The sequence below is a fragment of the Hylobates moloch genome, unplaced genomic scaffold (assembly GCF_009828535.3).
Source record: "Hylobates moloch isolate HMO894 unplaced genomic scaffold, HMol_V3 SCAFFOLD_18, whole genome shotgun sequence".
Classification (NCBI taxonomy): domain Eukaryota; kingdom Metazoa; phylum Chordata; class Mammalia; order Primates; family Hylobatidae; genus Hylobates; species Hylobates moloch.
In genome coordinates this window covers 20,399,752-20,412,992 of record NW_026652293.1, presented here as the reverse complement: position 1 = coordinate 20,412,992, position 13,241 = coordinate 20,399,752, and the positions used below count along the sequence as shown (strand labels likewise).

Below are 13,241 nucleotides of genomic sequence, written 5' to 3'. Positions count from 1 at the left end.
GTAATATATAAACATGTTCAAGTAAGGATGATCTTCAAAACAAAACTTCTTTTATCTTGTGTTCCTCTTTAGGTTATGACCATATCTGTCAACATGTCTTTATGGCTCTACAGGATGCTTAGTTTCTTTTCTAGAATATAAAGACAGATTGGGATTTCAGAAACCTCTTCCTGGAGCGCCTTCCCTAAACTTTATCAGTTTTTTAGTTTGCCTTCTCTGCTCAAATCTTTCTGGATTATTTAGATAGTATTATTTTATACTTCCTTGCTCACTCACTTTTCTACTACAGCACTTAATCACAATTTGCCTTCTCTGCACAAATCTTTCTGGATTATTGAGACAATATTATTTTATACTCCCTTGCTCGCTCATAATACTTTTCTACTACAGCACGTAATTACAGTTTGCATTGTGATTCTATCTCCACAAATGAGTGTGATTTCCCTGTGATGAGGAGAAAAAAAAAAATTTTTTTTCTTTCTTTTTTTTTTTTTTTTTTTTTTGAGACGCAGTCTCACTCTGTCCCCCAGGCTGAAGTGCAGTGGCATGATCTCGGCTCACTGCAGGCTCCGCCTCCCAGGTTCACGCCATTCTCCTGCCTCAGCCTCCCTCCCGAGTAGCTGGGACTACAGCGCCTGCCAACACGCCTGGCTAATTTTTTGTATTTTTAGTAGAGATGGGGTTTCACCATTTTAGTCAGAATGGTCTCGATCTCCTGAGCTCGTGATCCGCCCGTCTCGGCCTCCCCAAGTGCTGGGATTACAGGTGTGAGTCACTGCGCCCGGCCCCAATTTTTTTTTTTTAGTCTCTTTAATGGCAGAGAAATTGCCTTCATGTCTTACACATAGTATGTATTCAGTAAATGCTGGTTTAAGTTTTTGTTGGTTGTGCTGTTTCGTTAGCCATGGACAGAAGCCCAGTGCACCGAAATAACATGACAGATTGAAGGACCTCAATAAACTGTGATACTGTAGTAACAATAGTGGTGGACTGATGAAGAAGTGACAATTGTGGTTCCTCCATTAGAAGGATAAAGAGGGATATTGTTTCTAGACAGCTAGTTCTAGGAGTTTTAGAGCTAATGGAAGTAGAGTGAGGGTAGTTACAGATGACATAGAACAGTAAACCTAAAAATGGCTTAAACAATGGGATACATTTATGACATAATAGGAAATGTATAAGCAGGGCAGTTTCAGGTAACCCGATATCAAGGACCCAGGTTCTTTGTTTTTTCTGTTCTGCCATCTTGTATATATTGGTGTGCCATCTTAAACTGGCTTATCTCAAGGTCTCAAGATGGTTGTTACCACTCCAGGCATCACTTGCAAATGAAAATGTCAGAAGGCAGAAAAGGGAACATTTCTTTTTAAGAGCCTGAGCCCCCTTTTAAGACTGAAGAAGACCTCAAAAGTGTTCCCAGCTGACTTGTCATGTCATACTGGCCAGAGTCATGACACATGCCCAACTCCCTATACCAGTCATGTGGCAAGGAGAGCACCATGATTATTGGGCCTGGGTCGAGCAGCAGCAGCAGCAGCATCAGCTGGGAACTTGTGATAAGTATACATGCTTAGGCCTCACTGCAGACCTACTAAATTATGAAAGAAACTCAGGGCAGTGCCTGAGAGGGCTGACCCACCAATCTGTGTTTCAGTTAGTACTTCAAGTAATTTTGATGTACACTGAGTTTGAGAACCACTGGCTTAGAGCAATAAAGATCCATCCCTTGGGGCTAGGGAAAGGCCTAGCCTCCTTTGAAGGATATGAGGCCAAGAAGAGAAGAGAGAAGGGGGGAGAATGAATGTTAGATAGGCAACCAAAAATGTTTACACAATTCTTCAGGGAGTATGATCTTTCTTACTTAGTGCCAGCTACTATTGCTGCCCTCCCTTCTTTTATTCTCTGTGTGGGCCTTAAGATGCCATACTGATCTACCTGCTTAATCTCTGAAGCAGCACACTGTATCTTAAAAATGTGATGCCTCAGTTGCTTCTGATTATCATACCACTGTGGCTATAATCTTGTTTGTTTGCTGTGAAGGGCTTTTAGTTTCTTTAGATTATAAAAATAGGAATACAAAACAAAAACACTTTAAAAACTGAAGATATTACCAGTAGTCATTTCAAAGTATTCAGATATGGTTTTTTCTTTCATTTTCTGCCTTTCCTGATTTTTCTTCAGGACATTTATATTGATTTTGTACTAAGGGAAAGACTGTGGAACTTAAAAGATGTTTTTAAATTAAAAGAGTTAATAACATTTCAGTAAACCTACATTTTGTTTTCCTTTTGTAATTTTATTGTGCCCATCTAGTTGTAATAACATTTTGCCTTTTTGATAGGTTTCCTAAAGACAAAAAAAAAAATGGAGGAATCTATAAACCAAATGCAGCCACTGAATGAGAAGCAGATAGCCAATTCTCAGGATGGATATGTATGGCAAGTCACTGACATGAATCGACTACACCGGTTCTTATGTTTCGGTTCTGAAGGTGGGACTTACTATATCAAAGAACAGAAGCTGGGCCTTGAAAATGCTGAAGCTTTAATTAGATTGATTGAAGATGGCAGAGGATGTGAAGTGATACAAGAAATAAAGTCATTTAGTCAAGAAGGCAGAACCACAAAGCAAGAGCCTATGCTCTTTGCACTTGCCATTTGTTCCCAGTGCTCCGACATAAGCACAAAACAAGCAGCATTTAAAGCTGTTTCTGAAGTTTGTCGCATTCCTACCCATCTCTTTACTTTTATCCAGTTTAAGAAAGATCTGAAGGAAAGCATGAAATGTGGCATGTGGGGTCGTGCCCTCCGGAAGGCTATAGCGGACTGGTACAATGAGAAAGGTGGCATGGCCCTTGCTCTGGCAGTTACAAAATATAAACAGAGAAATGGCTGGTCTCACAAAGATCTGTTAAGATTGTCACATCTTAAACCTTCCAGTGAAGGTAAGCATAAGATCTTCATTGGGAAGAAGGGTGGGTAAGGGATATCCAATAAATAGCAAATTTTTATTTAACATAAGACAAGTGTGTAATATTTTCTAGAAATACCCTTTCATTCTCAAAACATATATTAATTCACATATGTTTAATGCCTTCCTGGGATTACACCCCTACCACAGGCAATCCAGACATTAATAATCAAGAATCAAATGACAGGTTTACAGGTTAATATTCTGAATCTTAAAATGCCACCGTCCTAACTGGAATGCTCACCCAAGTGATTATGGACTGTGTAAGTAGCAGGGACAAGATTAAAAGTTGCAATAAGCCTTGGATATGGGTACAATCATTAGAAGGAGCTGCTTTTGAGTTCCTGCTTTGCCAGTTACTCAGCAGATATTCAAACTTGGTCTCAGTATAATCGTCTGTAAAACTTAGGTGAGTGTACACAGCTGTTCCATAAGATTATGTATAGAAAACTACTCTGTAACCAATAAAATGCTAAGTAGAAAAGTAAAAAAAAAGAAAAGTTGCAATAAGCAAAACAGCTCCTTGCCAGGAGGTAGCAGATGGCCATGCTGTACCCACCGCCCTAGCCCGTTCCTTTTTTCCCTCCCCGTCTTCCTAGGAACCCATCTTCCATGGAACCTAAAGGGATATACCTGATACAGTGCTGAACTTAACAATTCAGGAAGTTAATTGTCTTCAGGCAGTCAGTCAGGGGACATAATAACTTGGGGCGGTTTTTCTGTATCTATGGAAAGAGACTTTTGAAAAGTTAGTTGGCTCCATAATAATTACTGGTCCTTTTAAGAAAAGAAATAAGAAAAACTCTTGGGCAGGAGTAATTTGAAGTGTGAAGTTCCACAAAAATGAACACGTCCAAAATTTGACTTTTTTTGTTTTGCACCAGAAGTGAAACTTGAAAAGACAGCCACTCAGAAGGGTGGGTTCACATTTCAGTTCTGTGGCCTTAAGCCAAGTAAGTTAAGCTGAGTTTCTGACCTTCATCTATTAAAAGGAGGGTAAGGAGAATAAGCATACAATTATGGAGACTAAATGTCCCAACACCTAACATGTAGTAGAATACACTTTGGTTCTCTCTTTCTCCCTTCCACACATATTTTTATACACAGAATCTCCAGTAATTCCTAACATACCATTTTTTAACTATAACTGGGGTTTTTCAAATGAAATGTAAATAAATTGCAAATATTATATGTACAAGCATTTTATTTTGATTTTATTAGATTACATGTTTTAAAATAGTTGAATAATACAGAAAAATATGATGCAGTCCTGCTCTTCAAAAGAAGTAACTGCATATCAGTAGTCCCCAACCTTTCTGATACCAGGGACTAGTTTTGTGGAAGACAGTTTTTCCACAGACAGCGGGGAGGGCAGGGCGGTTTCAGAATGAAACTGTTCCACCTCAGATCATCAGGCATTAGATTCTCATAAGGAGAGCACAACCTAGATCCCTCACATGCTCAGACCATAGTAGGATTCATGCTCCTGTGAGACTAATGCCCAGCTACTGATCTGACAGGAAGTGGAGCTCACTTGCCTGCTGCTCACCTCCTGCTGTGCAGCCCAGTTCCTAACAGGCCATGGACTGGTATCCATGTATAGCCTGGGAGTTGAGGGCCCTTGCTGTATATCAGATGTTGTAATTTATTCCAGATTTTTCCTAAACATATATTACTGTGTTTCACTAAATTTTGTTACATGCCTTCTATGTTTCAGTAAAAAGTATATTACTGCTATTGCTATTGCTGTTTTTTTCAGGTCAGTAGAAATAGTTGCATATATACCATTGTATGACTGTAATTTATTAGCTAGTCTCTTATTGACTAGAGTTGTTTCTGGTTTTTTTATACCGTTACAAAAATACTACAATGAAAACACTTGCATAGAGTACATACTTTCATAATGGTTAAATCCACAAACAGTATGTGAAAGGGATCAGTGTACCCACATTTGAACACTGACTGTTGTCATTATTTTTTAATCTCTTTCAGTAGAATCATGAAAGATTTCTTTGAATTTACATTTTTGGGCAGAAGCTCATTTTTTCATGTACTGATTTTATATATATATACCTATATATTATATATATTATATAGTATATATAATATATAATAGTATATTGTATATATAGTATATAATATAGATAGCTATATATGTATAGATACCATATAATATATATACCTATATATGTATATATACCTATATATGTATATATACCTATATATGGATGCATATATATAATTATATGTATGTATATATAATATATATGTGTGTGTGTATATAATTATACAATTATATCATAGCCCTTTTGTCCACTTAGTTACTGTCTTTTTAACTATTAGTTGTGGTCACTATTCCTTCAACAAATATGTATTTATTTATTTGTTTGTTTTATTTATTTTGAGATGGAGTTTCACTTTTGTCACCCAGGCTGGAGGGCAATGGCACAATCTAGGCTCATTGTAACCTCCACCTCAAGGAATTCTCTTGCCTCAGCCTCTCAAGTAGCTGGGATTACAAGCTCCTGCCACCATACCCAGCTAACTTTTGTATTTTTAGTAGAGGCAGGGTTTCACCATGTTGGTAACGCTGGTCTCGAACTCCTGACCTCAGGTGATCCGCCTGCCTTGGCCTCCCAAAGTGCTGGGATTATAGGTGTAAACCACTGTGCCTGGCCCTCAGCAAATATTTATTGAGCACCTACTATGGATAGACACTGTTCTAAGAACTTGGGGTTCATATTACAGGAGTTGATAATGTATTATTTATATACAGTGCATGCATTTTTTCTTCTTTTTTTCCTTGTCTTTTTTTTTGGTTGGGGGGCATTTCTGGCGCACTAAGGTTTGGAATTTTATTGTAGTCAAACTTATCCATGTCTTCATAGATTTATGTTTTGTGTTAGGATTAGAAGGGCCTTTTCCAACCTAACATATTTATCCGTGGTTTTTTCCTAACATTTTCTTGGTTAAGAAATGTTATTTTTTACATTTAAATTTTTTATCCAAATATTTGATCCAATGTAAGAAGGACTTAGGCATCCAGCTTTATTTATTTGTTTGTTGAGATGTGTCTTGGAAGTGTGGAACAAGTACTAGACCAAGAGAAAGACTGCCCATTACTAGTTCTAATTGGACCAATTAGTTTCTGAACTTGTGAAAATAATTATTCTGTGCTTTGTTTTTTTGGTCTATATAGTGAGGAATTAGTAGATGTTTCCTAAACTTACTTCCACACGTAGGATTCTTTAATTTGAAATTGTTGAGGGCAGAACTCATAATTGAAACCATATTAGTAATAGCAAGATCACATTGGACAGAGAATCCCTAGCGTTTCAAAGTTTAAAAATTTGGAAAAACTCTAAGCTACAGAATTAATAGTATTTTAATGCCTTAACTGTAATATGTATTTATAACAGACAAAACAAGTCAAAATGTGATTCAAGTCATCAGGTATGGTATTTTTATACGCACCCACTGCGTGGCCAGCACAATTACTGAACTGGGTAGGACAAAACCACTTTAAGGAATTTTTATTTTCACTGGAAAAACAAAATAGAAGATATATTCACATGAAACATTTACTCATTTAAGATGATTTTGCACCAAAATCTGGAAGATAGCAAGAGTCACAATACTTGAGAAGTTCCTGCATGTTAGTGTTAACTTTTTTTTTTTTTTTTTTTTTAAAGATGGAGTCTCGCTCTGTCACCCAGGCTGGAGTGCAGTGGCACGATCTCTGCTCACTGCAAGCTCCGCCTCCTGGGTTCACGCCATTCTCCTGCCTCAGCCTCCCTAGTAGCTGGGACTACAGGCGTCCGCCACCACGCCCGGCTAATTTGTTGTATTTTTAGTGGAGGCAGGGTTTCACCGTGTTAGCTAGGATGGTCTTGATCTCCTGACCTCATGATCTGCCTGCCTCAGCCTCCGAAAGTGCTGGGATTACAGGCATGAGCCACCGTGCCCAGTCTAGTGTTAACTTTTGATCAAGTTAATCAAAAGTTATTTTGATCAAAAATAACATAATAGGCTCAGTTGGCATAGAGATGTGTTTCATATGGCCTATACAATATTTTTGGGTAAAAATGAATTATTTGTCATTATCTTTTTTTTTTTTTTTTTTTATTTTTAGTAGAGATGGGGTTTTGCCATGTTGGTCAGGCTAGTCTCGAACTCCTGAGCTCCTGATCCGCCTGCCTCGGCCTCCCAAAGTGCTGGGATTACAGGCGTGAGCCACTGCGCCCGGCCTGTCATTATCTTTAAAAATCGAAGACATAAAAACCCATATTCTGGCTTCTCTTGAAAGTAAGTTTTTTTTTCTTCTGGCAGAACTAAGTCAATATGTGGCTACACCACTTGTCAGGGCACACTCTGTTCAGTCACCATACCCTAACACCCTAACAACTCTTTATTACATCACTGTGGTGTTTCTTTTTTGTTTTGTTTTGTTTTGTTTTGTTTTGCTTTGTTTTTTTGAAACGGAGTCTCACTCTGTTGGCCAGGCTGGAGCACAGTGGCACGATCTTGGCCCACTGGAACCTCTGCCTCCTCGGTTCAAGTGATTCCTCCTGCCTCAGCCTCCTGAGTAGCTGGTATTACAGGCATGTGCCACCACACCCAGCTAATTTTTTTTTATTATTATACTTTAAGTTCTAGGGTACATGTGCACAATGTGCAGGTTTGTTACATATATATACATGTGCCATGTCGATGTGCTGCACCCATTAACTTGTCATTTAACATTAGGTATATCTCCTAATGCTATCCCTTCCCCCTCCCCCAACCCCACAACAGGCCTCAGTGTGTGATGTTCCCCTTCCTGTGTCCATGTGTTCTCATTGTTCAGTTCCCACCTATCAGTGAGAACATGCGGTGTTTGGTTTTTTGTCCTTGTGATAGTTTGCTGAGAATGATGGTTTCCAGCTTCATCCATGTCCCTACAAAGGACATGAACTCATCCTTTTTTATGGCTGCATAGTATTCCATGGTATATATGTGCCACATTTTCTTAATCCAGTCTATCATTGCTGGACATTTGGGTTGATTCCAAATCTTTGCTATTGTGAATAGTGCTGCAGTAAACATACGTGTGCATGTGTCTTTATAGCAGCATGATTTATAATCCTTTGGGTATATACCCAGTAATGGGGATGGCTGGGTCAAATGGTATTTCTAGTTCTAGATCCCTGAGGAATCGCCACACTGACTTCCACAATGGTTGAACTAGTTTACAGTCCCACCAACAGTGTAAAAGTGTTCCTATTTCTCCACATCCTCTCCAGCACCTGTTGTTTCCTTACTTTTTAATGATCGCTGTTCTAACTGGTGTGAGATGGTATCTCATTGTAGTTTTGATTTGCATTTCTCTGATGGCCAGTGATGATGAGCATGTTTTCATGTGTCTTTTGGCTGCATAAATGTCTTCTTTTGAGAAGTGTCTGTTCATGTCCTTCGCCCACTTTTTGATGGGGTTGTTTGTTTTTTTCTTGTAAATTTGTTTGAGTTCCTTGTAGATTCTGGATATTAGCCCTTTGTCAGATGAGTAGATTGCAAAAATTTTCTCCCATTCTGTAGGTTGCCTGTTCACTCTGATGGTAGTTTCTTTTGCTGTGCAAAAGCTCTTTAGTTTAATTAGATCCCATTTGTCAATTTTGGCTTTTGTTGCCATTGCTTTTGGTGTTTTAGACATGAAGTCCTTGCCCATGCCTATGTCCTGAATGGTATTGCCTAGGTTTTCTTCTAGGGTTTTTATGGTTTTAGGTCTAACATTTAAGTTTTTAATCCATCTTGGATTAATTTTTGTGTAAGGTGTAAGGAAGGGATCCAGTTTCAGCTTTTGAGACGGAGTTTCATCATGTTGGGCAGGCTGTTCTCGAACCCCTGACCTCAGGTGATCCACACGCCTTGGCCTCCCAAAGTGCTAGGATTACAGGCGTGAGCCATGGTGCCTGGCCTCACCGTGGTGGTTTTATTTATTTTATTTGTCCATCCCTCATAGACATTTTAATGTTGTAATCCAATCCCTGCTGTTTTACAGAAGTGGTGAAACTAAGACCCAGAAAGACCAGCATTTATTGGCATAGTATAGGCTAGAACCCAGATTTTCTCACCCCCAATCCAAGGCTCTTTTCTTTTGCTTCAATTGGAAGAAATTGTGGAGGGAATTAACAAGTTACTGTTTCTTTTTTTTTTTTTGACCAGTATACTTCTCAGCTATTAAAACACAGTGTAAAAGAACCTACCTACCTGTCCACTTCTACTTACTTCTGCTGTTTGTAAATATATATATTTTATTCAACAGCAAAAAGAGACAAGTGAATATAATGAATATAATATAATACAATACAATACAATATTAATTGAGATAGATCTGTACTCTTATGAGTTGTTCTGAGATTATGGACCTGAAACTTTCTAATGCTGGTGTCTTTAAAAAGAAAAGAAAGAAAAGCTTCTATAATAAAATACTCAGGATACAGGTTTTTTTACTCTAAAGTCTCATATTTAAATAGTAATAATGGAATGAGAAAATTATTTCACCCCATTTGCTTAATTGTTATATCATGGAAAGCAGCATCCCAGTGTAAGGGCATTAACTCTTGTGTATCTGGTTATATTGATCATATAATGCATTTTGAGGAAACATGTTCTATTTTTTGCTTGGTAATCCTGCATGCTTTTTCAATTCTTTATCTTGTTAAAGGACTTGCAATTGTGACCAAATATATTACAAAGGGCTGGAAAGAAGTTCATGAATTGTATAAAGAAAAAGCACTCTCTGCGGAGACTGAAAAATTATTAAAGTATCTGGAGGCTGTAGAGAAAGTGAAGCGCACAAGAGATGAGCTAGAAGTCATTCATCTAATAGAAGAACATAGATTAGTTAGAGAACATCTTTTAACAAATCACTTAAAGTCTAAAGAGGTAAGTGAATTATATGTTACAGCATGTGATTAAACATGAGTAATTTACTGTAGGTGCTAAAAGGATAAACTTGGGGTAGCTATATATTTATACTTTTAAAAAGAAATTATTTAAAATATATCTTGAAATTAATGTCTATTTAAAACACCTACCATGATGTCCAACATGATGTAGGTGGCATTTGTGTTAGTTTCACTCCAGAAAATCTACTGCCTTGCTAATTAAAAAAAAAATCATCTATGCATTTCCTTCATAAAATATACTTCACATCCTTTTTCTAGTAAAAAACAAGTTAGCTTTTTTGATAAGCCTTTGACTTAGACATTTTTCATTCTGTGAAAGTACTTTGAACCCCAAATGAAAGCCTCAGAGACTATATTATGAATATTTTTTGATATAGGTATGTTATACTGATTTATTTTCCCTTAATTCCTGGTATTTCTGCCTATGTTACTGCAATAGGTATGGAAGGCTTTGTTACAAGAAATGCCTCTTACTGCATTACTAAGGAATCTAGGAAAGATGACTGCTAATTCAGTACTTGAACCAGGAAATTCAGAAGTATCTTTAGTATGTGAAAAACTGTGTAATGAAAAACTATTAAAAAAGGTAAGCATTATCACTGTCTTTGTTAGCTACTACTAACTGAAAAAGTGGCTCCTAAATTTTAGAAATGCCGCCAGTGCATTTTTAAGGTATTTCGAGATGTTCATTATACCAAATTGCATTATGGCTCTTAAGTGTAAGTTTAATACATTTTCATTTTTCTCTTTTCTGTATGAAATGTAGTTATTAGCTACAATAACACAAAAATCTAAGGAGTATACATAATCACTATTTTTTGCTAAAATTTTCCTTATACTTTGTTTCTAGGCTCGTATACATCCATTTCATATTTTGATCGCATTAGAAACTTACAAGACAGGTCATGGGCTCAGAGGAAAACTGAAGTGGCGCCCTGATGAAGAAATTTTGAATGCATTGGATGCTGCTTTTTATAAAACATTTAAGGTAGTGATATGATTTTTGTTTTAAAACAAATGACTCAAGACTTAATATCTTTTGTAATAATACATTTTAAAGGTGGTATTAATAGTTTAATCATTTTTTAATTAGGTATTCATTTGTTTTTCTTTAGTTCATATGTGGTGGGTATATAATTAATATCACGTAAGTTTATGAGTAAAGTATTTCTCTTTACCCTTGGGTAGCAACTAATTATTCTAAGATCATTTTGGTAACTTTTAAGTTACTGTTAGTTCTCACAGTACTATAAATAAATACCTGAGACTGTGTAGTTTATAAAGAAGAGAGGTTTAATCAGCTCATGGTTCCACAGGTTGTAGAGGAAGCACAGTGGCTACTGCCCTGTTTCTGAGGATGCCTTGGGAAACTTACAATCATGGCAGAAGGGGAAGCAAACACATCCTTCTTCACATGGCGGCAGGAAGAAGTGATGAGCATAAGGGGGAAGCTCCTTATAAAACTATCAGATCTCGTGAGAACTCATTCACTATCACAAGAACAGTATAGGGGAAATCGCCCCCATGATTCAATTATCTCTACCTGGTCCCACCCTTGAACATGTGAGGATTATGGGAACTACAATTCAAGATGAGATTTGGGTGAGGACACAGCCAAACCATATCAACAATCATGGCAGAAGGGGGGATATGGTGCTAAACTATTAGAAACTGCCCCCATGATCCAGTCACCTCCCACGAGGTCCCACCTTCAACATTGGGGATTACAATGAACATAAGATTTGTGTGGAGACACAAATCCAACCCATATCACTAACTTTAGAAATTTGCTTTACTATCAGGTCCTTTGACTTGGTCCTCTGTTTTCCCCATTAATTGGTAGATAGATCTCATCAGTCTTGATAAAAAATGAGTTTTTTTAGTAATGGAAATCTCACATCAAAGACACAAGCTAAAACATCTTGCTATATAACAAAATACTAGCAACCAAAGTCAGCAGCAAAATAAAAGGATTACACACCATAACCAAGTGATATTCATCCCTGGCATACAAAGATAATACAACATATGACAACCAATCAATGTAATACATCACATTAGTAGAATGAAGTGACAAAAACCACATAATCATCTTACCGATGCAGAAAAAGCATTTCACAAATTTCAACATTCCTTCATGATGAAAAATAAAACCACTATATAAACCTGAAATGAACTTCCTCAACATGATAAAGGCCAGAGATTTAAAAAACAAAAATGTTTAAACCCCATAGCTAATGTCATAATGGTGAGTGATTGTAAGCTTTTTCCCTAAAATCAAGAAAAAGACAAGGATGCCCAATTTTTCCACTTTAATTCCACATAGTATTGGAAGTTCTAGTAATAAGGCAAGAAAATGAAATAAAGACATTGCAATAGGAAAGAAAGAAGTAAAATTATCCTCAGATGCCATGATCTCGTATTTAGAAAATCCTAAAGTTAACAAATGAATTCAGCAAAGTTACAGGGTATAAAACCAACACATAAAAATCAGTTGTATTTCTGTATACTAGCAATGAACAATCCAAAAAGAGAAATTAAGAAAACATTTCCATTTACAGTATCATCAAAAAATAAAAGACAGGAGTAAATTTAAGAAGCTGCAAGACTTATACACTGAGAACTACAAAACATTGCTAAAAGAAATTAAGTCATGAATAAATAGAAACACATCTGTGTTTATAGATTGGAAGACTTAATATTGTTAAGAAGACAATACTATCCAAAGCACCCAATCTACAGATTGAATGCAATCCCTTTCAAAATCCCAATGGCATGTTTTACAGAAATAGAAAAACCCATTCTAAAATTCCTAAGAAATTTCAAGTGACCCCAAATAGCCAAAACAATCTTTAAAAAAAGAACAAACCTGGAGGACTCTTCAGTAACTCTTTCAGTTACTACAAAGCTGCAGTAATCAAAACAGTGTGGCACTGGCAAAAGAATAAACATATAGACCAATGAAATAGAGAGTCCAGAGATAAAACCTCGCATATATGTTCAGTTGACTTTTTTTTTTTTTTTTTTTTGGGACAGAGTCTCACTGTGCCACCCAGTTTGGAGTGCAGTGGTGCAATATCAGCTCACTGCAACCTCCACCTCCTGGGTTCAAGTGATTCTCATGCCTCAGCCTCCCAAGCAGCTGGGATTACAGGCATGCACCACCACACTCAGCTAATTTATTCCATTTTTAGTAGGGACAGGGTTTCACTGTGTTGGCCAGGCTGTTCTTGAACTCCTTGCCTCAAGTGATCCGCCCACCTTGGCCTCCCAAAGTGCTGGGATTACAGGCGTGAACCACTGCACCTGGATGTCCGTTGACTT

General features: G+C 37.2%; 1 protein-coding gene across 4 annotated transcripts in view; it reads left to right on the top strand.

Moving 5' to 3' along the window:
- RO60 (Ro60, Y RNA binding protein) overlaps positions 1 to 13,241 on the top strand; it is a 33,221-nt gene that overhangs the window by 7,272 nt on the left and 12,708 nt on the right. For 3 of the 4 annotated variants that reach the window (XM_032137599.2, XM_032137598.2, XM_058430390.1), the window contains exons 2-5: positions 2,342 to 2,944; positions 9,674 to 9,894; positions 10,357 to 10,503; positions 10,768 to 10,905. In XM_032137599.2, the coding sequence (XP_031993490.1) occupies positions 2,365 to 2,944; positions 9,674 to 9,894; positions 10,357 to 10,503; positions 10,768 to 10,905 (1,086 nt within the window). In that variant the 5' untranslated portion in view covers positions 2,342 to 2,364. The remainder of the gene's footprint in view (positions 1 to 2,341; positions 2,945 to 9,673; positions 9,895 to 10,356; positions 10,504 to 10,767; positions 10,906 to 13,241) is intronic. The other variant, XM_032137600.3, reaches the window with a different exon arrangement.